This window comes from Thamnophis elegans, chromosome 2 (assembly GCF_009769535.1).
Source record: "Thamnophis elegans isolate rThaEle1 chromosome 2, rThaEle1.pri, whole genome shotgun sequence".
Lineage (NCBI taxonomy): Eukaryota > Metazoa > Chordata > Lepidosauria > Squamata > Colubridae > Thamnophis > Thamnophis elegans.
In genome coordinates, this window is record NC_045542.1 from 18,667,129 (window position 1) to 18,694,117 (window position 26,989).

The 26,989-nt window shown below is 43.0% G+C and overlaps 1 protein-coding gene across 1 annotated transcript; it reads left to right on the forward strand.

Moving 5' to 3' along the window:
• Positions 1 to 4,542: 4,542 nt before the first annotated feature.
• GLI1 (GLI family zinc finger 1) lies at positions 4,543 to 26,781 on the forward strand. Its single transcript, XM_032211123.1, has 11 exons — positions 4,543 to 4,639; positions 6,013 to 6,111; positions 14,691 to 14,886; positions 16,654 to 16,801; positions 17,109 to 17,216; positions 18,886 to 19,026; positions 20,646 to 20,795; positions 21,146 to 21,310; positions 21,475 to 21,705; positions 23,098 to 23,371; positions 24,710 to 26,781. The coding sequence occupies exons 1-11, from the start codon at positions 4,543 to 4,545 to the stop codon at positions 26,779 to 26,781; spliced, it is 3,681 nt and encodes a 1,226-aa protein (XP_032067014.1).
• Positions 26,782 to 26,989: the final 208 nt, after the last annotated feature.

Here is a 26,989-nt window from a genome sequence, read left to right on the forward strand (position 1 = left end):
CTTAAACCATGGCATGTCATTCAAAAACATGGGGCTTCTGAACCAGGGTCATCCCAGCCCGCAAGCACAGAAGGAAATCCAAGGAGTACTATAATTATATTCTAAAACGGGCTCTCCAAACTTGGCAACTTTAAGACTTGTGGACTTCATGTACGTGAGAGAGGAGGCTTGACAATGCCAAATTTAAAACTATACTACGAAGCAGTAGCTTTATCAATAATTAGTGACTGGATTAACTCAACAGAGGGTAGGTTATTGAATATCGAGGGGCATGACTTGATATACGGTTGGCATGCTTATTTGATATACGACAAGAAGGTGGATAAGACATTCAAAAGTCATATATTAAGGAATGCTTTATTGCGTGTCTGGAAAAAATGTCAATATAAATTAAATGATAAGATACCTATCTGGGCAATTCCCAGACATGCAATAGAGAACGTAAGTATAGTACAAAAACATGATGTAACTACATATAGACAGCTTCTTATTATAGAAAGAAATGTGTTTCAGTTAAAACCCTTGAATGTATTAAAAGAGGAGAAGGTAATCCAAACATGGTTTCAGTACGGACAGTTGCAGGCTTGATGGAAAAAAGATCAGAAAATTGGTATCATGCAAAATGAGGACAATCTACTAAAACAAATCAGGGATCAAAGTCAAATGCACATAAAAAGGTTATATAATGTCCTAATAGAAATGGATTCTGAAGCAGAATTAGTTAAAGATTGTATGATAAAGTGGGCACAAAACTTTGAAGAACCAATAATGTTGGACACTTGGGAAAAGATATGGGTAAGAAATGTAAAATTTACACAAGCCCAAAACTTGAGAGAGAACTTTTATAAGATGTTTTATAGATGGCACTTAGATCCTAAAAAATTGGCTTGCATGTATCCGAATTTACAACCTAAATGCTGGAGATGTGATTGTACTGATGCTACATATTACCATATATGGTGGACTTGCAAAAAGGTTAAAGCATTTTGGATAAAAATATGGTGGATTATGCAAAATATTTTTTTAAAGAAGATAAAGTTTACCCCTCAGTTATTCTTGTTAGGTATAACTACTGATTGTACTGTTATAGAGACTAATCTGATTTTGAACCTAACAATGGCAGCGAGACTGTTGGTAGTGCAATACTGGAAGAAGGAAGATTTGCCTACTATTCAAGAATGGACACTAAAAGTAACAAACTTAGCAGAGATGGCTAAAATATCAGCATATCTTAAGGATCATTCAGATGGGAAATATAAACTGGAGTGGAGAAGATGGATTGACTATATTCAAAATAAATAAAAAATTCCAGATAGCTTATGATTAAAAAAGCAAGGAATGATTTAATTTGTTTATAGTTAGCTTAACAAAAGAGGAGTTAAAGCACAAATGAAAGATGAAGCCAAGTTATTTTTAGTTTATTTTAGAATATGATTGTTAAAGATTTATACCCTTTATTTGCTCTGGGAAGTCGCGGGGGGGGGAGGTTGGGCGGGGGAGAAGGGCTCGGGTGGGGAGGGGGGGAGGGAGATAAATATTTGTAAAATCTTTTTCTTAAATTTTCAATTAAAAAAAAGACTTGTGGACTTCAATTCCCAGAGTTCCTCAGCCAGCCACATACCCTATTTGTACAGCCGCCCATCTGACATGAAAGTGACTGGGTACAGCATTTGAGATACAGTATTTGGTATCATTCTCTGGGTTGTTTTGCAAACACTTCTTACTGCTTGGGAAAAGGAAAGTAAAAAATAGGACAAAAACATGAGTGTGTGGTGTGGAGGGAATACTCCAAAACAGAACTGGTGGTATAGTTTACAGTTAAGAGCAGAGGGATTTTGATTCCGATCTCTACTCAAGCCAAAAAGCCTCCCTGGTTACTCTTGCACCAATTATAATCTCTGAGCCAAACTTACTTCAGGGTTTGTTTTGAGGATAAAATGAGATGGGAGAGAACGTTAGCTCTAAGGCATAAGATGAAAATGTGATAAATAAGAACACTTAACCATTTTTATTTCAAATACTAAGCACTCAGATAGAGTGTAGATTATAAAGGCTAATTGTCGTATTGTAGAGAATATCTCTAGTACCATCTGCCTCTTTTTTAAAAATTATATGGTATATATATGCAGTGACGTTTTGTTGAAAAATGAAGGAATCTCTATTTGAAGGTATGAAATACAAGGACAATAATGAACATAAGTATATTTTCTGAAAAAAATAATACTAATGTTAACTGAATATATATTGTAGAATGAAAATGAGGTTTTTAGTTATACTAGATGAAAAGTTTGAGATGGTAAATATTATTCGAGGATGTGGATGTTAAAACACTTGTAACCAAACGACATGCTGCATGTGATGATGGTTTCTTTTTTTGCTTTTTGTGTTTTTTAAAAAAACTTTATTTTATTGTTATGTTTATTAAATATATAACAGAGAGATATGGTGTGGGGGGGGGGAAACGTAGTTGGGATGGATTGCCACAGGTAGGGGACTAAGAAACGATACTAAATTATAATCTATTAAATGAAACAATGAATGTATAAGAATGATAAATGTTAAAACATCTGTAACCAAACAACATACTGTATGTGATGATGGGCTTTGTTTGTTTTTTTCTTTTGTGTGTTTTTTTTCCTTTCCTTCCTTTTTTCTTTTTTGCTTTTCTTTTTCTATTGTTGTGTGTATATGTTGTCTATGTAACAAAACAAAACAAATTCTATTAAAAAAAATATTTTTAATGAAATGTATCTCTCAACTGGTGCCAATTGCTTTGGAAATAGGATCAGAGTTGATGTATACCTAACAGGGAGTAGAGAAACACATTCATATTTGTCATGCATGGCCTTTGTCTTTAAAGAGTTAATCTTTTGCAACACATATCTTGCAAATGCCTTGGACAAACAACTCTGGCTGTCTTCAGATGGCACAACTAGCTGTGCTGATTAGACACGGTAGATGTTATAGCCAACCTGTTTTAGCAGCAACAAGTTAGGCAATTATTTTAGGAAATCTGATTCTCTTAAGAGTCTTACGAACGAGCTCCCTCTGCCGGAATACAGAAGCAGTGCTAGTTATTGCCATACACACCAAATGAAATGCAGATGATTGTCTTCGGCAATGAAAATTTGGTAGTTCTATTGGAGATTAATAAAACACACAAATCTTTAGAGAAGCCCGAAAATACCAGCAAAGGCAAACTGAGCAATACGTTATTGTGCCAGCATGGAGCACAAGGTTGCCACCCAAATTTTGCTAAATATGTAAAACTTAAATTTGTGACTCTTATGAGACTGGATTGAGCAAAAAGCAAGCTTAAATGCATACAGATAGCCCTTGATTTACAAAAATTCATTTAATGACCATTCAAACTCACAACAGCATTGAAAAAAGTGACTTAGGTCACATTTGAGACCATTGTGGCATGTCCATGGTCACCTGATCAAAATTCAAATACCTGGCTACCGATTCATATTTATGACGGTTGCAGTGTCCCAGGGTCATGTGAAGAGCCGAAGTGGCGCAGTGGTTAAATGCAGCACTGCAGGCTACTTCAGCTGACTGCAGTTCTGCAGTTCGGCTGTTCAAATCTCACCGGCTCAGGGTTGACTCAGCCTTCTATCCTTCCGAGGTGGGTAAAATGAGGACCCGGATTGTTGTTGGGGGCAATATGCTGACTCTGTAAACCGCTTAGAGAGGGCTGAAAGCCCTATGAAGCGGTATATAAGTCTAACTGCTATTGCTATGGCTATTGCTATCCCCTTTTGCAACCCTCTGACAAGCAAAGTCAATGGGGAAGGAAGATTCACTTAACAACAATGTTATTAACTTAACAACTTCATTGATTCATTTAACTGTGGCAAGGAAGGTCATAAAATGGGGCAAAATTCACTTAACAAATGTCTCACTTAGCAACCGAAATTTAGGGCTCAATTATGGTCGTAAGTCAAGGACTACCTGTATTAATAGCAAAGAAGATTTCTATGACATTGGAAGCCTCCCCAAATGATTGCTGTAGTCTTTCTTCAATCCTTACTTCCCTGAGAATAAAGGTGTTTCTGGATGAGGATTCAACAGTGCAATTATCTTGATGCATTTATAGAATGTTACAGAGGCCAGAATCCATGTTGTTTTGTTTATGCTTCTGTATTTATCCCCTACATCTTCCTTTTAAACCTTACTATGGAACTGTCCAGCTAGTAGTTATCTAAGTGAGCTTCCAGCTTGAATAAGGATTTGAATCTAAGACTCCAAGGTCCCAGTCTGACTTCCTAAACACCACATCACAATGTCTTTTCCTGACAATGCTATAAACTCTATCTTTTCAGACAGACAGATGCTTGTTGGGCCGATCTTGAGATGATTGCAGAATAAATCAGAAATAAGCTTACAAATATTTCTTCATATAAATGCTTTTTGCCCTACAAACGTATAATAACAAACTGTGTCTCTTGCAGATCTGGATACTTCAACAAAAGCAGTGCCAATTTTCACCCCACCTTGCCAGATGTTCCTCTGACTGTGTTCAGCCTCTGACAAACTATGTTCAATCCGATGAACCCACCTGTTAACAGCTACATGGAACATTGCTACCTTCGGCCTCTCCATGGGCAAGGCCAACCTAGTGCCATGGTAGAAGGTCAGTGTGACTGAAAGAGCCTCACAGAGTACCTACAACATCCTATTTAAGAGGGATTTCCAGATTTCTTAAGGCCTCTTTCTATGTCAGTTTGTCTAAGAGTCTAGGCAAGCTTGGAAACCTTTTTTGTTGTGAGATTCACTTCAAGTTGGATGCTAACCAGTGGCGGGATTCAAACATTTTAACAACCGGTTCTCTGCCCGGTTGCTGGGTGGACGTGGGCATGGCCTACTCGGCCTCCTGTACCATGACAGGGGATGTTTTCGCCCTTCCCGGGCTCCGGAGGCTTTTCTTATGCCTCCAGGAGGGCAAAAATGGCCTCTCTTGGGCTCCGGAGACCCTCTGGAGGCTGGAAATGGGCCCATTTCCTGACTGCCCGAACTTCCAGGAAGCCCATTTTTTGCCCTCCCAGATCCTTTGCCTGGGCCCTCCCCTGCATTTACCTGGCATCCAAAACGGGCCATGTGGAGACTCCTGTGAGGGGAGGGGTGGGCGAGGCCAGCCAGTCCTTGCAACTAATGGTTCAGCGAATCAGATGTACAATCAGCATCCCATTCTCCTGAACCTGTCCAAACTGGCTGAATGCTAACCAAATGTATGAATCTTCCTTAATGCGTTATGAGTCTAAAGTAGTGCTATGTGTCCCAGCATATACCAGATATATCCCACTGAATACAGCCTGACAAGGAAGAACTTATATTAGAGGTAATCTAGATCTTGCTGGTGGTAATGTTATGGCAGAGGAAATAGATTGCAAGGGTTTGTTTGTGCCATAATTAGAAGCAAGTAAAAAAGATCACATCATAATTTTTGTCTTTAGCAGGAGAATGTTATTACTTGTGCAAGACAGAATGTCATCCTACACACAAGGAAGATCTATCAAAAGTAGAAAAAAAATATTTTAGTGAAATAAACCTCAGAGGTAATTCCTCTATTCTTACCTCCATAACAAAACAGCCTAGGGAGGATTAAGGAAGCTCATTTGCCCCTTCTGGAATAAAAAAGGAAGATGGAGCTGGATGTGTGTGGGGGGGCGGGGATATACAACTGGTGAAATAAAATGAAATGGAACAAAATTGTATTCTACTATGCAACAATTTGTGATACATGTGGCTTGCTAATTATAATAGCTAAATGGGATTGCTGTGTTTAGAACCAATAGGAAAAGCCAATTTTATGCCTCATTTGTGAATTCCCAGATGTATTTATTTAACTACTGATGGAAATAGATTGTCAAACTAAGTGGTCTTTGGTTTTAGCCAGCAGGTCATTTCTATAATGTCTCAGTTTTCATGTTTCTGTCTACTTGTTTCACCCTTCTATCTCTTTCCCTCCATATCTATGTCTTCCTTTGTTTTACCTCTCCTTCACAGGCATCAGTGATTTACCATACTATCACCAAAGCAACTCAGTGGGGAATCACCATACCTACGGATTGGTACCTGGAGGTGAACATCCTTCTCATACTGATGGTAAGGGTTTGTTTTTTTAGGGGATTGTGGAAAATGGGAATCTTTAGCGGACATAGATTATTATATGACTAACCAAGGATATATCCTCTTCCTCTCCCTAACAATAATTATTTTATCTAAGGCACCCCTTTTGTTAGTTGCAAAGTCAGGTCCGACCCATAGTGACCCCATGGCCTTCCTGTCCTCTATCATCCTCTGGAGTCTATTTAAGCTCACGCCTACTGCTTCGGTGACTCCATCCAGCCACCTCATTCTCTGTCGTCCCTTTCTTCTTTTGCCCTCAATCTTTCACACCATTAGGCTCTTCTCCCGTGAGTCTTTCCTTTCTCATTAGGTGGCCAAAGTATTTGAGTTTCATCTTCAAGATCTGGCCTTCTAAAGAGCAGTCAGGGTTGATCTCCTCTAGGATTGACTGGTTTGATTGCCTTGCAGTCCAAGGGACTCACAGAAGTCTTCTCCAGCACTATAATTCAAAGGCCTCAATTATTTGGTGCTCAGACTTTCTTATGGTTCAGCTTTCACAGCTATACATTGCAACTGGGAAAACCATAGCCTTGACTAGACGCACTTTTGTTGGCAGGGTGATGTCTCTGCTTTTTAGTATGCTGTCTAGATTTGCCATGGTCTAGATTTGCTGTCTAGATTTGCAATGACAAAGTATCCCTTTTAGTTCACTCCATTTAATTTCCATATTGATGTGTGAGGTGAGCTTCCTAGTAGATGAACTGCTACCTCCTTGGCCTCTACCGCTTCTGGGATGCCTCTGAAACGCCCCACTTGACTCCCTGCATAAAGGAAGGAGGAGGACCACTCTCTAGTATAACTCCTCTCTCTAGACCACTCTCTAGTATAATTCCTCTTCAAATAATTTTCTGCAGCCATAAAATGGTAGAATCAGTACCAAAGACATACCCCATGGAGGCTTCTAAATTTAGGAGTGTCAGCCCTTCAAAATAAATTTTAAAAAAGAATGGACAAAGAACCTTCTCTTTATTTTGAAAGCCTTACATGTAGATACTGTAGTGAGAGAATTCCATCTGGTTATGGCTCAATTGAAACTCTAAGCCATATGTTTTATGCTGCTCCCTAAATAAAGACAGATTCTAGACAAACTTGAAGAAACTTATCCAATCTTGAAGAAATTTCCAGACAGGGAGTGCGATTTCAACTTACTCTTATTTATTTTGGACAGGGACTCCTAGGTTGCCCAGTTTTGTGCTACAATCTGTACTACATGGTGCACTATCAATTAAGTTTGGATAGTCCTTTCATCATCATTCTTTATGATACTATTTTTATTTTATTTTATTATATATGTTCTTATTTATTTTTAGATCTTATGATAATCATCCCCCCCCCACTTCATACATAGGGATATGTAACAGTTCTACTATTAGCTATTTTACCATACCTGACCCTATGACTGTAATAAATTGATTTCATTTGAACTCAATCAGTCATCCTTTAGGTTTTGGACCAGAGGTAAAATGTAACCCAAGGATTAAGAAGTTCTTTCTCAAAATGTTTCACAATACTTTGGAGGCTGAAGTCGAGAACAGAGACCTTCTAAATTAGGGGTGTCAAACTTGATTTCATTTAGGGCTGCATCAGGGTTGTGTTTGACCTTGGGAGGCCAGAGTGGGTGTGGCCAGAGTAGGTATGGCCAGGGTGGGTGTGACCAGCTCACCATCACTCATGTGGCGCCTATGGTGGCTCAAGTGCTCTGCCAGAGAAAACGGTCTCCCGAGGTCCGTTTTCGGCTGCAAAAGCCTCCTGCAACCCTCTGCCAGCTGGCAGTGACACTGCGGACTGGTCCTTCACTGTTTCCAGGGAAGCCCCACGGGCCAGATCTAAGCAGCCTGCAGGCCGGCTTCAGTTCCCGGGCCTTGAGTTTGACACCCCTGTTCTAAATGCTACAGCTTATATCAGCCAATGATGGGAGCTATAATTCTGGCACATCCAAAGGGCTTTAGGTTTCCTATTCCATCTCAGGAAAGAAATTTATTCCTATTTATCCATGTTTTTCTTATTTGGTTGTCATCTTATCTTGCCTTTCTTTCAGGAGCTCAAGGAAACATACAGTTAGTTCTCCACTTACAACTATTTGTAAGAAGTTACAACAGCACTGAAAAAGTTACTTATAACCGATTTTCACACTTACATCCATTACATCTTTCCCATGGTCACATAAACAAAATCCAGGTGCTTGGTAACAGGCATGTATTTATGACAGTTGCATTGTCCCTGTTCTGACCGAGGCTTCCCAAGAGCATGAAGCAAACTCCTTGTCCTGACAAAAAAAACCCTTTTATTAATTTACTGTGCATTCTGCTCATTCACATCTAGCAAAGTCTTTCAAGGGAGGATTTATAGTCACAGACCTTATCTGGCTTGGAGAGCTGCCAGGCCAATACCTGCAAAACTTGATAAGGATTCTCGGAGAGTCACGAACCAATTAAGCAGACTAATGGTCTCCTGCAAACTCCACTCCCCTTTTGCTCCTCTTTTGTTTCCTCTGGGAGGGGCCAGTCATCGTCCACCTGTGACCTTAGGTTCCACCACAAAACCGCGCTCAACTAAACCGCGTCCAACTAAACCGCGTAGCTGATGTCATCAACAGGGCGACAACAGCGCGGAGACAGAAGCACGCTGTAAACCCTAAACCTAAAATTAACCCCTAAACCTAAACCTAACCCCCCTAAACCTAATCCTAAACCTAACCCTTAACCTAACCCTAACCCTAACCCTAACCCTAAACCTAACCCTTAACCTAACCCTAAACCTAATCCTAACCCTTAACCTAACCCTAAACCTAACCCTAACCCTTAACCTAGCCCTAAACCTAACCCTAACCCTTAACCTAACCCTAACCCTAACCCTAACCCTTACCTTAAGTTGAATCGGCTTGCTTTCAAAGCGCTATTTAAAGCGCCCTTCTTTCTCCGCGCTGGCTGTTTTTTTTTTTTGTTTTTTTTTAAAATATATTTTATTCATTTTCACATTCCATTTTACAATCACTTATATACAGGGTATTTGCTATAAGAAAAAAAATTTAAAAAAAATAAAAAAAAATAAAAAAGAAAACACAACTCATCATTCACAACCCCACCTGACACTTCCATCCTCCATACACCCCATCTACCCCCTCCAACTTTCCTTTCCTCCCTCTAACGCTCCCCTCCTACTTCCCTTTCCCCTCAAACCTTCCTTCTCCCCTTACTCCCAACACGCCCTCCTTACATTCCCCTTACTCCTTCCTTACTCCTCCCTCCTCTTTCCCTCTACCTCCCTCCTTGGTGTATTCCTTTATTCAAGTGTTGTTTATTATAATCTGATAAAAAGTAAAATAAACCAAGGAAAAAAAAATATAAAGAAAGAAAAGAGAAAAAAAAGGAAAAAAAAAAGAACAACCGTATATAAGTGCATTCTTGTTCTTATTGAGACTATGTTAACACCCACCCACCCACCCCCCATAAATCCCCATCCCTAATCCTCCCGACTTCCCAGGGCCCACACCTGGCACTGCCTTCTATCTAAAGTATCTTATGTTCGTATGGATTAAAAATAAAAGTAATATATTAAGGGGAAAAAAAACAAAAAAAAAAGAAAAGAACAAAGAAAAAAGAAAAAAAAAAGAAACTCTTTGTGTTAAGCTCAGCCCCCCATCTTTATCTATGCTTAAATAGTATAAGTCATTCTATCTATATTTTATTCTCGTCTCTTGCTTCTTTGTTATTTACCCCGACCTCCTGTAGACTCTCCCATTCCTCTTCCTTAACCTTATATTCAGATAAACATTTATCCAAATTTGTATAGACATCAATATACAATCTAGCTCAAAAATAATCCCTTCTAGTAAAATTTAAGCAGCGTGGATCATTCCACATATTCAAATATTACTTTACAGAAGAATAATCAAACTTTCCCTTCTAATAGGATTTAAACAGCGTAAATAATCTTTCTTAACCTTAATTTCAAACAGTAATTCAAAATAATCTGACCAAACTTTCCCTTCTTAGTAAAATTTAAACAGCGTGGATCAAGTATTACTTTACACAAAAATCAGTTTGCATTCTATCTTAAAATGATCCCGACCAGCTTTCCCTTCTAATAGGATTTAAACAACGTAAATCATTCCGCATGCATTTTGCCCTCATCCCTTGCTTCTCTGATATTTACCACTATCAAATTTATGCAGACATTAGTTTAAAATTTAGCTCAAAATAATTTCACCAAGCTTTCCCTTCTAATAAATATTAAATAGCATAGATCATTCCACATATTCAAATAATACTTTCAACAAGAATCAGTTTACCTTCTGTTTTAAAATAATCTCATCCAGCTTTCCCTTCTAACAGAATTTAAACAACATAAATCATTCTGCATTCATTTTACATATATACATTCAGTATCACCCCACCAATATACGTAAATCATTCCGCATGCATTTTACCCTCATCCCTTGCTTCTCTGATATTTGCCACTATCAAATTTATGCAGACATTACGGTAGTTTAAAATCTAGCTCAAAATAATTTCACCAAGCTTTCCCTTCTAATAAAAATTAAATAGCATAGATCATTCCACATATTCAAATAATAGTTTCAACAAGAATCAGTTTACCTTCTATTTTAAAATAATCTCTTCAAACTTTCCCTTCTAACAAGATTTAAACAGCGTAAATCATTCTGCATGCATTTTACATATATACATTCAGTATCGCCCCACCAATAAATTCCGCTTTTTCTACCGGAGAGAGGTCGCAAACCCCCATTCAATCCACAACTTTGGCGAATATTTTAGAATGTCTAAATCCTCAAACTCCGCTTTCCTGCTTCTCCGAGGGAGGGGGAGCTACCCCCTCCATCTTGCAGCCATGTGGTCTGTTGCTTGCCTTCTCCTTCGGCTTGTCTCTCCTCTTTTCCAAGTGAATCAGGAAGTCCCGCCTTCAAAGTCTTGTAATAGAAATCTCGAGCCTCTGAAACAGAATTGAGACGAAGTCTTTGATTCTCAAATGTGACCGTAATGCCGGCTGGGGCCTCCCATTTATATTGAATCTGATGATTTCTAAGCTCTTTAGTTAAGAAGGTATAGTCTCTTCTTGCTTTTAACATCTGGAAAGGTATTTCTTTGAAGACAATCAAGTCCTGGCCATCAACTCTCAAACTATTATTGTAAAATTTTTGCATGATCGCGTTTCTGGATTCTTTTGTGGAGAAATATATAATTATGTCCCTCGGGAGCTGCCGCTGTTCCGCTACCAACGAATTCTGGCGATAGATTTTCCGAATCTGCCAATCAAAGTTAAGTCCCGGGCTTCCCACCGCATGGCTGAGGGCTTCAACAAAGGTCTGTTTCAGATTCTCTCGCTCCTTTTTGCGGAATCCTCTGACTCTTATTGCGAATGCCTTCTTATTAAAGTTTATCATAACGAGCTGTTCTTGAGTGTCTCTAATTTTTTGTTGTAATATTTGAATATTAGTAGTCAAATTAGAATTAGCCTCCTCCAAGCTTTCCAATTTATTCTCTATTTCAGCGGTATAATCTGACAGGGCAGACACGGCTGCAAACGTATTCGCCTTCATTTGGTCAATTTTAGACTTTAAATCACCATATAGCTCCAATACAAATTCCTTAATTTCTTGTTTAAAATCATTAAACATTTGAAAAAAAAATTCCTGTGTTAAGAATTCTCCAGTAGAGGGCGTAGGAGACAAGGGCTGCGATTCCAGTGTAAATTCTTTAAGTTCATTCATAGATTCTTTAGGCACATTTGTAGAGAGACGCTTCGATTTTGACCTGGGTGCCATTATAAATAAACAAATAAACAGCGCTTTCGCTCCCCTCTGTTTCCAAAAAAACAAAAAAAATTATTTTGTTAAGGAGCGGTCTGCAGGAAGGTAAAACCAGCTACGTACATCCCCTATCAGTCACCAACGGAGAGAAATCGCCATTTTGAAGTCCGTTTAAACAAAGAAGCCTCTAAGACAAATGGTGCTGGTATTTAAGATAGTAATAAAAGCATAAATCTCACAGGAGTGGGACCCGCCCGTATTAATCCTAGCTTCAAACAACTTTGCTTTGTCCTGGGGGGGGGGGATCGCCTGTCTAGGGCTGCAAAAAAAAAGCAGCTGAGAAGAACTGGCTGGAGATAAAAGCTCCGCTCACGCTGGATCTAATCTCTGTCCACAGCCAAAAAAAAAGAGAAAGGCTGTGAATTACGAATAGACCCTAGCACACAGAGCTACTCCCTGCCCCTTTATAGCCAAAAAGGGGTGATATCTATGATCTTATTTAGATATACAGACCAGATCTCTGAGAGGAGCTCGGTTGAGCCCTCCTCGGCGACAGCTCCGCCCCCCCGGAAGTCCCGCCCCCCCCCGGAAGTCAGTCTCCGCGCTGGCTGTTGTCGCCCTGTTGATGACGTCAGTGATGCGGTTTAATCGGGCGCGGTTTAGTCGAGCGTGGTTTTGACGGGTCACAGTGGCCTTACTCCCAAGTCAACCCCTGTTCTTTAGAGGTTCCTTTCGTCTGGCAACTCTGCGCATGCACATTCTGGGAACAGACTCCAGCTGTTCGTCTGCCTCACTGATGTCTGACTCTGAAGGCAGCTGATAACTGGCATATGGCTCTGACCCCCTCTCTGCCTCCGACACAGAGCCCTCATCAGAGGTTTCCCCAGACTCCAGGCCCATGTTCCTCCCCAACCTCCTCACTGTCCGAATCTGCTGCCAGTTCTGCTGGCTACTGGCGGACCACAACAGTCCCAGGATCATGTGGTCACCACTTGTAATCTTCCCAGCTGGCTTCTGACAAACAAAGTCAATGGGAGGAGCCAGATTCACTTTACGACCACATGATTCACTTAAGAACTGAAGAATTGCTTAACAACTGTGGCAAAATGGTCATAAAATGGGCTACGGCTCAGTTAACTGTCTTGCTAAGCAACAGACATTTGGGGCTCGGTTGTGGTCATAAGTCAAGGACTACTTCTTCTCTGCCTCTTCTCATTTTCCCCTACAAGGGCATTCTTCTTGTTAGGTTGGGCTGAGAGAGAGAAACCCAAAGTTCCTTAGTGAGCTTCCATGGCTGAAGATAAGCTTGAACCTAGATCTCTTTAGTTCTACACCAGCCCTTTAACCAGTGGTGGGATCAGTGGTCGGTTTCAAAAAAAATTCGAACCTACTCTGTAGGTGTAGCCTCCTTTGTGGGAGTGGCTTGCCGGCCATGTGTTCTCTCTCTCTCCCTCCCTCTCTCTCTCTCTCTCTCTCTCTCCTTCCTTTTGTCTCTCTGTCCCTTTTTCCTTTTTTTCTTTCATCTCTCTCTCACTTTTTTCCTTTTTTCTTTTTTTATTTATTTATTTCTTCCTTTCTTTCTCTTTCTCTCTCTCTCTCTCTCTCTCTCTCTCCTTCCTTTTGTCTCTCTGTCCCTTTTTCCTTTTTTTCTTTCATCTCTCTCTTTTTTCCTTTTTTCTTTTTATTTATTTATTTCTTCCTTTCTTTCTCTTTCTCTCTCTCTCTCTCTCCTTCCTTTTGTCTCTCTGTCCCTTTTTCCTTTTTTTCTTTCATCTCTCTCTCACTTTTTTCCTTTTTCCTTTTTATTTATTTATTTCTTCCTTTCTTTCTCTTTCTCTCTCTCTCTCTCTCTCTCCTTCCTTTTGTCTCTCTGTCCCTTTTTCCTTTTTTTTCTTTCATCTCTCTCTCACTTTTTTCCTTTTTTCTTTTTTTATTTATTTATTTCTTCCTTTCTTTCTCTTTCTCTCTCTGTGTGAGTCTCTCTCTGTGTGTGTGTGTGTGTCAGTGGTGGGTTTCAAAAATTTTTGGAACCTCTTCTGTAGGCGTGGCCTGCTTTCCGGGTCCACTGGTGGAACCTCTCCTAATCGGTTCAGTAGATTTGACGAACCGGTTCTACCGAACTGGTGCAAACTGGTAGGAACCCACCTCTGCATGGGATTCAAATAATTTAACAACCAGTTCTCTGCCCTAATGACCAGCTGGGTAGGCATGGCTCGATGGCCATGTGACTGGGTGGGCGCGGTCAACTCAACTTCACTTACGTTGATGGGCGCTTCACCTTAACTGTTACAATGTAATAAGGGTTAACCGGAGAGGCAGTTTCTGTAAGCAGGGCAGTAAAGATTAGGCTAGAAACAACACCTGAATGTTTCCTTCCTGCCTTCCTTACAGGATAAGCCCTGTAAAGTGGGGAAAAAAACAAAAGGAGATTTCTTCCAACAACCGGTTCTCTGAACTGCTCCTGAATAGGTGCAAACTGGCTGGATCCCATCACTGCCTTTAACCACTACATGACATTGCTTTCACCATGATCTAATCCTGGGATCGTGTATTGGAATCTCTCTTCCCAAATAGAATCAATTATTCTTTCTTGGCAAAATTGTATATCCCTGGGATCTAGTTCATGCTTAGCAGGCTGAAGTTCGCAGGGCCAATTCTTGCCATTTCCAATGAAGATTAGGAGAGAATCCTGCTTGAAACTAGAGACAATCATTGTCAATTCATACTAACCGACCTGGGGCTGATTGTCTCATTGGAGTTTCCTTTGTTCTTCCTGTTTCCCCAGGTAGTCGTTTTTCTACACCCCGGAGCACAGCCAAGCTGACCAAAAAGCGGGCCCTGTCCATCTCGCCACTCTCCGATGCCAGCATTGACCTGCAAACTGTCATCCGCACCTCTCCCAATTCTCTGGTGGCTTACATCAACTCTCGCTGTGCTTCAGCTGGGGGCTCCTATGGGCACCTCTCCATCGGTGCTGTCAGGTAGACATGTTATTCAGGGAGACAGCCTCCAGAGACTGCAGCACCAATTGCTGACTAGCATAGGAAGTCGAAGCCCCCTTAGTTTAATATAGATTTATTTATTCATTTAGAAAATTTATGTTGCCGCCTACTCACACATGGAGACTCAAAGTGGCTTACAAGGATATGAAAACACCATGTAAAAGAAATCAAAATAATTTTTTAAAAAATAACAGCCACCATCCCTGGCAAAAGCACACATTCATACTAGCCATGTAATGGGTTCAGGGGTTTGTTCCAGCAGTCACTACTGCCGGTTTGCTTGTGGCTGCTTCGTGTGTGCGCGTGCTTGATGCGCGCTGTGTGTGCATGCGCAGTGCAATAAAATTGCTCTGTGCATGAACAGAAGCAAAAAAATAAGATGGCAGTGCCTACGGCAGCGGCCAAAGAACTGGTTCGGGGGCGTGGCAGGCCTGGGTCACTGCCTGTTCCAGTGACCCAGGCCGCCAAACTATTACCGGTTCGGCCGAACCAGTCCGAACTGGTTGGAACCCACCACTGAAGGGGCTCTATCCTGCTCTGGGTTTCCCAGGCCTGCTGACTGAACCACAACTTCAGGGCCTTCCCAAAGAGTGTTAAAGTGGGGGCCAGTCTAATCTCCAGTGGGGGATGATGTTTCAGAGAAAGGGAGCTACCACGGAGAAGGTCCTTCTTCTGGATCCGGCCAGATGTATCTCCTTAGAGACTTACACTTACTATGCAGAGATTCATGTCTTCCCAAAGTGACACCAACTAGGTGCCCTACTAGAGTCATTCTGTAATAGAATCAAGCCAAGATTGACATCTGGGAATTTACAAGATTGGCCTTTGTTGAAAACTTCATCCTAGACCCAAAACTTTTAACATGGAGAATATATCCATAGAAATGAACAGGCAACTAGGACTGACCAAGGTCATCTTAGTATTTTACCCCTCAATTTTCCAATCCTTTAGATTGGACTGAAGTTCTTTGTTGGTTTAAAAAAATTCTAATCCATGTTTTCAAAACGATAGCTAGGCTGTCCAGTAGGCAGATAGGCATAGAAAATGAGAGAAAGAAAGAAAGAGAGAGAGGGAGGGAGAGGGAGAGAGAGAGAGAGAAAATATGTAAATTCATCATAAAATTGCTTTTTAAAAAAGAATGAACAAAACCTAAAATAATAAAAGCCAGAAGAGCAGCAGAATTATACTCAGAGGGTAAGTCTGCTGAGTGTAAGATAAACTAGATGCTGTATGGGAACAGGAAACAAATAAGAAAAAAAATAGTGTAGACCCAAAATAATCTGTTGACACACAATATCAGAAATTTTAACAACTCTAAGGTTTATGTTGAAAAGAATTGGAAATTTGTCTTGCTTTAAAGAAGGAAAAAGCCCAAAAAGCAATAGCACTTAGACTTATATACCCCTTCACAGTGCTTTACAGTCTTCTCTAAGCGGTTTACAGAGTCACCCTGTTGCCCCCAACAATCTGGGTCCTCGTTTTACCAACCTCCGAAGTATAGAAGGCTGAGTCAACCTTGAGCCAGTCAGGATCAAACTGCTGGCAGTGGGCAGAGTTAGCCTACAGCATTCTAACTATTGTGACAGCGCAGAGTCCATGAAGTTACTTTCACCACCACCACCACCACCGCACAGTCACCATTTTAGTTGCACTGCCATGAAAGACGCAACCCTTGTTATGCTTCTAAAACCCTGGCAAATGAATTCTTGTGAGACAAGATGCTTATGCTTTCTCTCATCCCCACAGCCCTTCCCTTGGGTTCCAGAAACCTCAAGGCATGTCCTTTGGCCACAACCCCACAACAGTTCCCTGTGGGCCTCATGAACACGTGACTGGCCGGCCGGGGATGATGCACCATATGCCACCCCCACGTGGGATGCTAAAGCACTGCCAGGTAAGAGGGTCGCCCATCCAGCCCTTTGCAACCTAAAACAGGCAGATATCTTATGCCTCAAAGATAGCAACTTCTAACTTGTTATGCGGAATACCAAGATCTAAAAGAGACAGAGGAGAGAAAAGCCTGCCATTACCAATCCTTAAACCTCTAGGGGTGCCCTATCACACTTAGAAAGATCTGTTGAAGAGTTTGGGAGAGGAAGATTGGGGGGGGGCTGTGGAGACTAAGGGGACAGTGTTTGGGGCTGGGGCTATAGTTGGAGGGGGTGCCATCACCTGGAGCTCTCGCCGTCTCTCTCCCACAGCTGAAGTCAGAGTCCAGCCTGGGCAGCCCGCTGGATGCCCTGAGCACCAAGTGCCTGGAGGAGTGCTCGGAGGGTGACATTTCCAGCCCTGCCTCTACGGGGACACAGGTAACAGCAGGCCTCAGCAATGTGCTCACAGGCCCACAGATGCACCCCCTCTCCTCGCCTATAGCCTGGGGATCAGCTCACGGGGGTTGAAAAGGAGAAAGAGAATGAACAGGAGTCTGTTCTGTCCAGTGGTGAGATTCAAATAATTTAACAACCGGTTCTCTACTCTAATGACCAGCTGGGTAGGTGTGGCTCGGTGGTTGTGTGACTGGGTGGTCATGGCCAACTCAACGTCACTCACGTCAATGGGTGCTTTGCCTTAGCTGTTACAATGTAATAAGAGTTAACCAGAGAGGCAGTTTCTGTAATCAGGGCAATAAAGATTAGGCTGGAAACAACACCAGTGGCAGGCCTGAAATCCAAAAGAAAAGATGGCTTGTCAAGAAAGCCATAGTTTGACAATCAGAATGTTTCCTTCCTGCCTCCCTTACAGGATTAGCCCTGTAAAGTAGAAAGAAACAAAAGGAGATTTCTTCCAACAATCAGTTCTCTGAACTGCTTAGAAAGTTAAAAACCGGTTCTCCCGAATAGGTGCGAACTGATTGAATCCCACCACTGATTCTGTCTCAGAGGCAGTGTTACACAACCGTGCTGGTATGGATTCCCCCCCCCCCCCTTGAACATCCATAGCTCACAGATGACTAGATTAATCACAGTAGGGTTATTATACACCATCACTACTTTTACCTGTTTAATAATGGAGAGCCACTTGGACACGAGAAAAGGCTACCTGTGCACCAAAATTACAAGGGCACAGCCTTCCTTATGAGAAGGTTGGAGAGATTTCTTACATTGGGATTCTTTCATGTGACTAAAAATAAAATCAAAAGCATTACAGATAAAAACATCAAGTGTGAAGGAGAGCAACAGTTCAACATATGCAGCTTCTCCATAGGAAGTGCCTCGTAGGAGAAAAATCCCACCATGAGTACTGGGAAGGGCTTGAGTAGTTGGTTGGCACCATCTTCGGCTGGAACTCTGTATCAGGGGTGCAATTACTCCAAGAGACAGCCAGCAGAAGACATTCTGCAGTGACTATTACTATACTGTTATTGAGGACTGCAGTTAAATCAGCAGTGGTATGGTGAGAAATCAGTTCCTTAATCCAACCATAAAAGAAACCCACCCAGAGAAATAAGTTATGTTTTCACTCTGTTTACTCATTCATTGTGCTCGCTGGCACCTCCTTAAGCCAAACACATCTTTTCCTGGGATCACATGAAGCCCGAGATTCGGTTTCTTTAGGAACCTGCTTTCAGGTGTGACAGGCATGCCCACACAGGTTTCGGATTGCCTTCTTCTGTTGAAATCCAGGTCTCTGGACAGCCCTATGAAACTCATTAGAAGCAGTCTGATTCTGCCGTTCAGTAGGCAACTATCACCCAGGGTCTTACCTAGTCTTACTCCCTGAGATGCCCTGGATTGAATGAGAACCTTTTTACATACCGAACATGTGCTGAGCTAGTAAACGATGGCTCCTCGTTCTGTCCTCAAACCTTCACATCAGCCAGTGGTGGGTAAGAAGAAACCAAGATGACACTCAAGATCATGGTACCTTTGTTAGAGTGTAAGGTGTGGAGAACTATCTCTTCTCTTTTGGTGAATTGGAAGAAAATTTCCAATGAATTTTCCAGAGTATGTTTGAATATGCCTCTTATTTCCACCCCAGGACCCCCTACTAAGTGTGCTTGATCCACGAGATGAATTGGAAAAGGAAGACGGGAAGGTAGAAGCCGAAGCAGTATACGAAACCAATTGCCACTGGGAAGGATGCACTAAAGAGTTTGACACTCAGGAACAGCTAGTGCATGTGAGTTGACAGGGTAACAAGAGGGTCTTTAAATAAACTGGAAAATCCCCTGTCCTGATATTCTCCTTGAAATGCATCTCAGAAAGAGGCCTGTTTTACTTTTATATAGTTTTCTGGCAAGAGGGCAGGTTGAGTACCAATCCTTGGTACTCAACTGCTTTGAAACTCATCGAATTTGGTACTCAATGCATTTTGACACAGACATTTTGTCCCGGTGCTCATCGTTTGCTTGGTACTCAACATACAAACTAGAAGTTGTTGGTGTCGGCTGCCTTGTGACATTATTGCTTTTGGCAGGAGTGTCAAACTCAAGGCCCGTGAGCCACATCCACCCTGCAATGGTTGGATCCAATGTGGTCAGATCCATGGAAAATGTAAGGGGCCAGCCCTCATGGCTTCGGCCTGATCTACCCAATGTGAAGAGGAAACATTGGGCCAGTGTGGCTTTGGCTCAGTCTACCCAGTGCGAAGAGGAAACATGCCAGCAGTTTGGGGAGTGGTGTCAGTCTGACCACGCCCACCCAGTTGGCCACACACACTCAATCAGCCACTCTCACCCGGTCCCCCAAGGTCAACCACATCCCTGATGCGGCCCACAATAAAATTGAGTTTGACACCCCTGCCTTATGGGGAAAATGTGTTTGGTACTCATCGTGCCTCCCGGAACCAATTAACAATGATTAATGAGGTACTACTGTATTAACAATCAGTAATAATAGAGAATTCTGTTGACAGTCCTGCCTTTGTATGGTTGTGACTACTGCAACATTCGTTTGCCTGAAAAACTGACACCAAATTAGCTCTCCTGGGTCTACTGCATAAGTCTAGATGGCTTTAACAGGGGAATTATGATGAAGGCATTGAGCATATTCACAGAATTATAGTATGCTATCACCAATTGATGTTTACGGTGTGCGTTGGCCCTGTGTTACATACCTCATCTCTATTCAATGCTAAGAGATAGTTAAAGATCCTAAAAACCTTTCATATGTCCAAAACATTGTCACTTCTTTCTAGCTGCTAAGAATATTTTTATTAATACATAAGATCACACAAGTTTGTCACGTCTGTGCTCTTTATTTCCATTAAGTTTTACATGCAATCATGCCATTTCCCCCTCACAACATAGTCCTACAAAATAGGTTAGATTAAGAAATATTTTACTTTCCAGAGGAGCTTCGTGGCTGAGCAGACCAATATTAGGAGCTACAAACACGCAATGTCTGATACGATTTAAAAGCCAGGCTTTTATCATTTTCTTTTATTAATTACCTTCCCAATAGTTAGGTAAGCCATATACCCCAATGCAGCCAACAAGACAACACAAAGAATATTGTAAAATATCCAGTACATTAACCCAGAAAGGATTAATATATTACAGTAAAAGGGATACAAGAATCATACTGATATGTGTACTGAAAATGTTGAATTACATATGTGTAAAGCAAAAAAAAAAATCCCCCCCAAATAATTTAATTGAATCTCCCTAGTTCGCAGTCCTATGCACAATGGATGGACTCTAACACAACTTCTGTTCTCCTGAATTCGGGTGAATTCTGAAATAGTCACTGCCACTTAATTCTGGCCTCTGTGCTTCTTTTTCTTCTCTAACATTGCAGCATATTAACAATGAGCATATCCATGGGGAAAAGAAGGAATTTGTGTGCCACTGGCACGACTGCTCACGGGAACAACGACCCTTCAAAGCTCAGTATATGCTGGTCGTCCACATGAGACGTCATACGGGAGAAAAACCTCATAAGTGCACAGTGAGTAGGACAAGCACAAACAAAGCTGGCATTTGAGCTGGCTGGCGTACCTAAAAAGAGAAGCAGGGTTGCCTGGAGCATGGGCATAGCAAACAAGGCAAGGGAGGCAGCCAGCCAATGTGCATCATGTCGTCGTGATGCAGATGTCACCATCTTTGAATTTGCATCAGGCATCAGGATTGCAAGTATGGGAAGTCCTCGAGTTGCAGCCCCAATTTCTGCTGTTAAGTGAGACACTTGTTAAGTGCCTCGGTTGTTAAAGGAAATATGGCAATTGGTAAGTTAATCACCTGATTTGTTAAGTGAATCTGGCTTCCTCACGGTCTTCTCTCCTTGCTTTTATTTTACAGTTTGAAGGCTGCAATAAGGCCTACTCACGGCTGGAGAACCTCAAGACGCACTTGCGCTCCCATACTGGCGAGAAGCCTTATGTTTGCGAGCACGAAGGCTGCAATAAAGCTTTCTCTAACGCTTCTGACAGGGCCAAGCACCAAAACCGGACACATTCCAATGAGGTATGGACAACTGCCTGAGGTAAGCCTTGATTTTAACCGCTGAGGTAGGCGGGCTGCCAAAAAAGGAGGCCCACAATTTGGCATTGGGTGTATATTACCTTGTCATACAAAAAAAAGGTAGCATTCTATCTGTACACCCTAATGGTCTGCCTGTTTTCTGGCAGAAACCCTACGTCTGTAAGATTCCCGGCTGCACCAAACGCTACACCGATCCCAGCTCACTCCGGAAACATGTCAAGACAGTGCATGGCCCAGATGCTCACGTCACCAAGAAGCACCGTGGAGATACTGTACCCACCAGTCGGACTCTGGCTCTGCATGGTGACATGAAGCAGGAGAAAGATAGTGAGGTCAGGAAGGAAGAGGGCAAACTCATGGTACCTGATTCTAATTTGGTGAGCAGCATGGGGTGGAAATGGAGAGAAGGGTGGGAGAAGAGGACATTGGACTGGTGTTCGATGGGCAGGTTTGGGCCAATACTAAGGCCGTGTTGAGGGGCAGACTTTCTTGAATTCAGGGAACACAGCATTCCCACGCCGTGGACTCTTAGTATGTATTTTACAGTAAAAGCAAAGATGTGTGAAATGTTCTTGAAGGAACATCTGAACATATGGAAAACAGATCTGGAGACAAGAAAGGGAAATCAAAGGACTTTGTTCTCCACATCTGAACTGTGTATGCCCAGAAATTGGTACTGTGTATTTGCGTCATGCCGAAAATCTTTTTTTATTGTATTAAATAAAAACACAGGTTACCGTATTTTTCAGAGTATAAGACGCAACAGAGTATAAGATGTACCAAGATTTTGAAGAAGCAAATTTTTTAAAAAAGGTTTTGCACACTGCAGACCTTCCAAAAACGGCCCATTTTTCACGAAAATGGGCCCGTTTTTTTGTCAAAAAAAAGGGCATGTATAGCCTTTAGGAGGCTTATAAAGTGCTCCTGCGGGCTTGGGGGCAAAAAGGAGCAAAAAACGGCCCATTTTTCGCTCATTTGTGCCCTCCCCAGCCGCCAGGAGCACTCTGAAAGCTATGCATGGCCATTTTTGCAAAGGGGGTGGGGTTTCAGAAGGCCAAAAATGCTGTATTCATTGTATAAGATGCACCCAGATTTTCACCCTCTTTTTTGAGGGAAAAAGGTGCGTCTTATACTCTGAAAAATACGGTAATCTTCATGGCTCTAAAGGGGCTTGAAGGGGCTTGAAAGCAGACCTTGTGCCACCTCCAATAGTCAAGAGAAATTTAAATCAGGTTTCTTTTAATCGGGGTGTAACAGCCGAGACTTGTTGCAATGTGGCAAACGCCTGCAGTTAATGGAAGCAGAATTTGTGGGGCGAAACATTCACACACACCCAAAGCTGCATACCCATTTTAATTCTTCTATGTGCGGAACTCAGATTATTTTGCCATGGAATTTTTACTTAAATCTGTGGCCGTTTTAGTGCAACTATAAACGCTTGGGCATAAGTGTGCGTAACGTCACCTTTGTCACAAGTGCACTTATCTCCAAAGAGGGGAGAGAGAAAAATTGGTTTTAAACTGCAGAATAAGATGAGGTCATCTGAAAGGTTAGTTTCAAGATCAAACAATGAGCAATGCTGAAACCGGTAGCCCTCTTATGTATCCAGTAGCAGCTGTCCATCAAGACTGACATTGAGCCTCCTTTTTCACAAAACTTTGGCTTGCTGCCCAAGACACACCTTAAGAAGGAATGTGAAATAGTTAAAGCAAACTTAAGCTGAACCCATCACTTCAATAAAATGCTTCTGTATTTCCATCTCCACCCAGAAGCCGCAGCCCAGCCCTGGGGGTCAATCGTCCTGCAGCAGTGAACGCTCCCCTTTGGGCAGCGCTAATAATAATGACAGTGGCGTGGAGATGAACGCAAACGTGGGGGGAAGCTTAGAGGACTTGTCCGCGTTGGAGGAACCATCTGAGCCCATGGGAACCTCTGGGCTCTCAGCACTGCACAAGCTGGAGAACCTGCGCATTGACAAACTCAAGCAGCTGCGTAAGCCCCTCTCAATGAAGGGGGTCAAGCTTCCTTCCATCCCAGGGGCAGGTAAGCAGGGAAAGTTTGGAACCTCCATGGCCACTAGAAGGCAGTGCTGGGATTCAAATAATTTAACAATTGGTTCTCTACCCTAATGACCAGTTGGGTATGTGTGGCTCGGTGGTCATGACTGTGTGGGTGTGGCCAACTCAATGTCACTCAGGTAAATAGATGCTTTGCCTTAGCTGTTCCAATGTAATAAGGATTAACCAGAGAGGCAGTTTCTGTAAGCAGGGCAATAAAGATTAGGCTAGAAGCAACACCAGAATGTTTCCTTCCTGCCTTCCTTACAGGATTAGCCCTGTAAAGTGGGGAAAAAACAAAAGGAGATTTCTTCCAACAACCGGTTCTCCGAACTGCTTAGAAAGTTAACAACCGGATCTCCCAAATAGGTGCGAACTGGATGAATCCCACCACTGCTAGAAGGCAATAAAATGAACCGCATCATCGCCAACATGGCTATTCAAGAAGGCAGCCGGGGGAACTGGGATTGCTTTTTTTAAAGACTTTTTTAGGAGGGAAGCAAAAGCTCTTTTCCAAGCACCATCTTGAAGCACAGTCTTCTTCCTTTCCCGATGCCCCAACTATTGCCCCTAAATTTTGCTTCCTTCTCTCGACCCTTTTCTTAGTAAAAAGTCACTTGGAACGAGTAAATCTTCCAGGAGATTCTGAATCTATTAATTTGCGTTGATTTATTTCATGGCCTCCAAGACAGAAAAGAGATTCTTTGTGGGGTCCCTAAAACCATTGAATGGTTGTTCAAAACCAAGATCCAATGCTGAGCAGGCTTTGGATAGATTTAAAGCTGGAGAAGTCTTGATAGGATAGGATAGGATAGGATAGGATAGGATAGGATAGGATAGGATAGGATAGGATAGGATAGGATAGGATAGGACAGGACAGGACAGGACAGGACAGAACAGAACAGAATTCTTTATTGGCCAAGTGTGATTGGACATACAAGGAATTTGCTCTCAGTATACATAAAAAGACAAGATATATTCATCAAGAATCACAAGGTACAACACTTAATTAAAACACAGGGTACAAATAAGCAATCTAATCATATTAGGAAACCATCAATAGAAATCATAAGGATACAAGCAACAAAGTTAACTCATACAGTCATAAGTTGGAGGAGATGGGTGATTAATAGTAATAGTAATGCAGACTTAATAAATAGTTTGACAGTGTTGTGTCAACAGATGCAGTGGAGAGGAGAGGGAGAGGGAGAGAGATGATCCGCTCTGCTTAGTGATATATTGTTGGAATTTATTTTAAAAATTGCAAAGCAGATGGTCTGCATGCTCTGTCCTTTTAATTGCTTGCTTTCTCTTTTTTTGCAAGGTCCTGCAAGAGAGATGCCTGGCTTGTGCGGGGCCCCCTCTGCAGCGGCTTCTCACCGGCGTGTTATGGAGCTCTCATCCAGTGACCTGCCTTCTCTAACTGTGGCAGGAGACAGACGAGGTAGCACTACCAGCACTGTCAGTTCAGCCTACACCGTCAGCCGTCGCTCTTCCATGGTATCACCCTATCTGCCAGCCGGGGGTGCCCCCAATGGATTAGGCCCACCAGACATGTATGACCCTATATCCCCCGATGCCTCAAGACGCTCTAGCGAGGCCAGCCATTGCGGAGGACTTCCAGGGCTGGGTAACCTCACCCCAGCCCAACAGTACCGCCTCAAGGCCAAATATGCGGCAGCAACAGGTGGGCCACCCCCTACCCCTCTCCCCCATATGGACAGAGCTGCTCAGTCAAATCTCATAGGGGATTATTCTAGCTCCTGCTTGCCTCCTTTTGTGCCTGAGCACAGCACAAACAATTACCATGGTTACAGCAGCACTAGCATTCTCCATCCCCACCTGAGCCATAGCGGCCGGCGAGCCAGCGACCCCACGCAGGCTGTGGCGGAAGCCCACCCGGTTCCACGAGTGCAAAGGTTTAAAAGCCTCAGCAACATGAGCCCAGCAAGTGCAGGGAGAGCCGGTGGACAAGTGACAGGGGGCAGCGAGGCCAGCCTTCCCCACCATCTCTTCTCCCCACGGCCACCAAGCATCAGCGAGAATGTTTTTCTGGAAGCTGCCGCTATGGAGAGCGCCATCCCGGCTGGGGAGTCGGAAGTGCTGGAGATGGAATCTTATCTTACCTACCAGGACCGGAACTACCCATACCAAACCACGGCCATGGAGCCGCAAAGCAATCTTGCTCATCGTGGCACCTTGAAGCTGGTGGGTGATTTGCAGATGAGTCCAGTGACTCAGGAGCAGCTAGAAGGCGGTTTTGAGCAACCAGATTACATCCAGTCTCAGTGCCAGATGAACGTGGCTTTCCACACTGCACGGCAGTGGGACAGCAATAGCTCCGGGATAAATCCTGCATCGATCCCTGGCATGGGGCAGTGCCACTCTACCCAGTATCCAATCCCTGAGGCTAAGCCCATGGGAGCAGAGCCTGCCAATCACGGCCGACAGGGGACATTCCAGTTTGGCCAGGCACATATTAAAGCCGAGCAACAGTTCCAACCGGCGGCGGCTGCTCTCGCCTCCTGCCAGAGCATGAAGCAGGCGTTATACAACCAGTCTCAACCAGTCTGTGGAGATGGCGGATATCATCCCGAAAGCCAGCAGGGCTCTTGCTATGGCGTGGGGCAGCCCCCGAGCAGGAGATCACAGACCCCGATGTTGCAAGTCAAGGAGATGATGGTACGGAGTTATGTGCAATCACAGCAAGCACTGATGTGGGGGGAGCAGCCGGCCAGCAATGTCATGGATGGCGCAGAGAATGGTCAGAGCCAGCAACACCAGCCTTACCCTGGTGTAAAATACCCAAGTTACCCTCCCAGGCCATCGCCAGCTATGGAAAACAAAGCACTTTCAAGCCCCAACAGCCAGTGTTATAATCCAAGGATGGTCCCACATCCACCTGGTGGACCAAAACCACTGAATCGACAAAGCAACTTGAGTTATCAAGCTAGCCTTTCTTATGAAACCCCTGGTGATGGTGGCTCCCACCATATGATGCGCTTACCCCCTCTTCACGGTCCTGAAGAAACAGGCTTTCCCATCCCAATGCACGTGCCGCTGAGCAAAGCTTCTGGGCACAAGTTGATGAATACCCACCAAAGGCACCATCAGCCCCCCAGCTGTGTGGCCGAGGATCCCGGTGGGCCTTATGCTCCTGGGCTGGAGGCCCCTAAATCTGACTCTTTCTCTTATCTACCCGAGGAGCAGGTGTCTAACAGTTTGGACACTCTGGACTTAGAAAACACCCACTTGGACTTCACCGCTATCCTTGATGACGCAGAGGCCCTTAGTCCTACCCCACCTGGGGGCCCAACCAACATGGCGGTGGGGGATATGAATTCCATGCTGAACTCATTAGCAGGGGAGAACCAGTTCCTTAATACCCTTTCCTAGTATGTTTAGACAAGGCTCTGATGATGAAGACTGCTATTTATCAGAATCAGGCTGATACGAGAGATAAGCATGCCTCTTACCGGGCTGGACTCACTGTGGGAGATTGCTGATTCTAACCTATTCCTCCAGGTTCCTTGGTACAAAATAGCATTTACTTTTTTTTAATCCTTATAACACCCTAGGTAAGATGATCTGCTGATCGGATAGG

What these genes read in the sequence shown, in the direction of transcription:
- GLI1 (XM_032211123.1), top strand. Translation starts at nt 4,543, where the DNA reads ATGTTCAATCCGATGAACCCACCTGTTAACAGCTACATGGAACATTGC. An exon ending in GGATGCTAAAGCACTGCCAG is followed by an intron (nt 16,802 to 17,108) that starts GTAAGAGGGTCG and finishes TCTCTCCCACAG; the next exon opens with CTGAAGTCAGAGTCCAGCCT. An exon ending in CTGCCTCTACGGGGACACAG is followed by an intron (nt 17,217 to 18,885) that starts GTAACAGCAGGC and finishes TTTCCACCCCAG; the next exon opens with GACCCCCTACTAAGTGTGCT.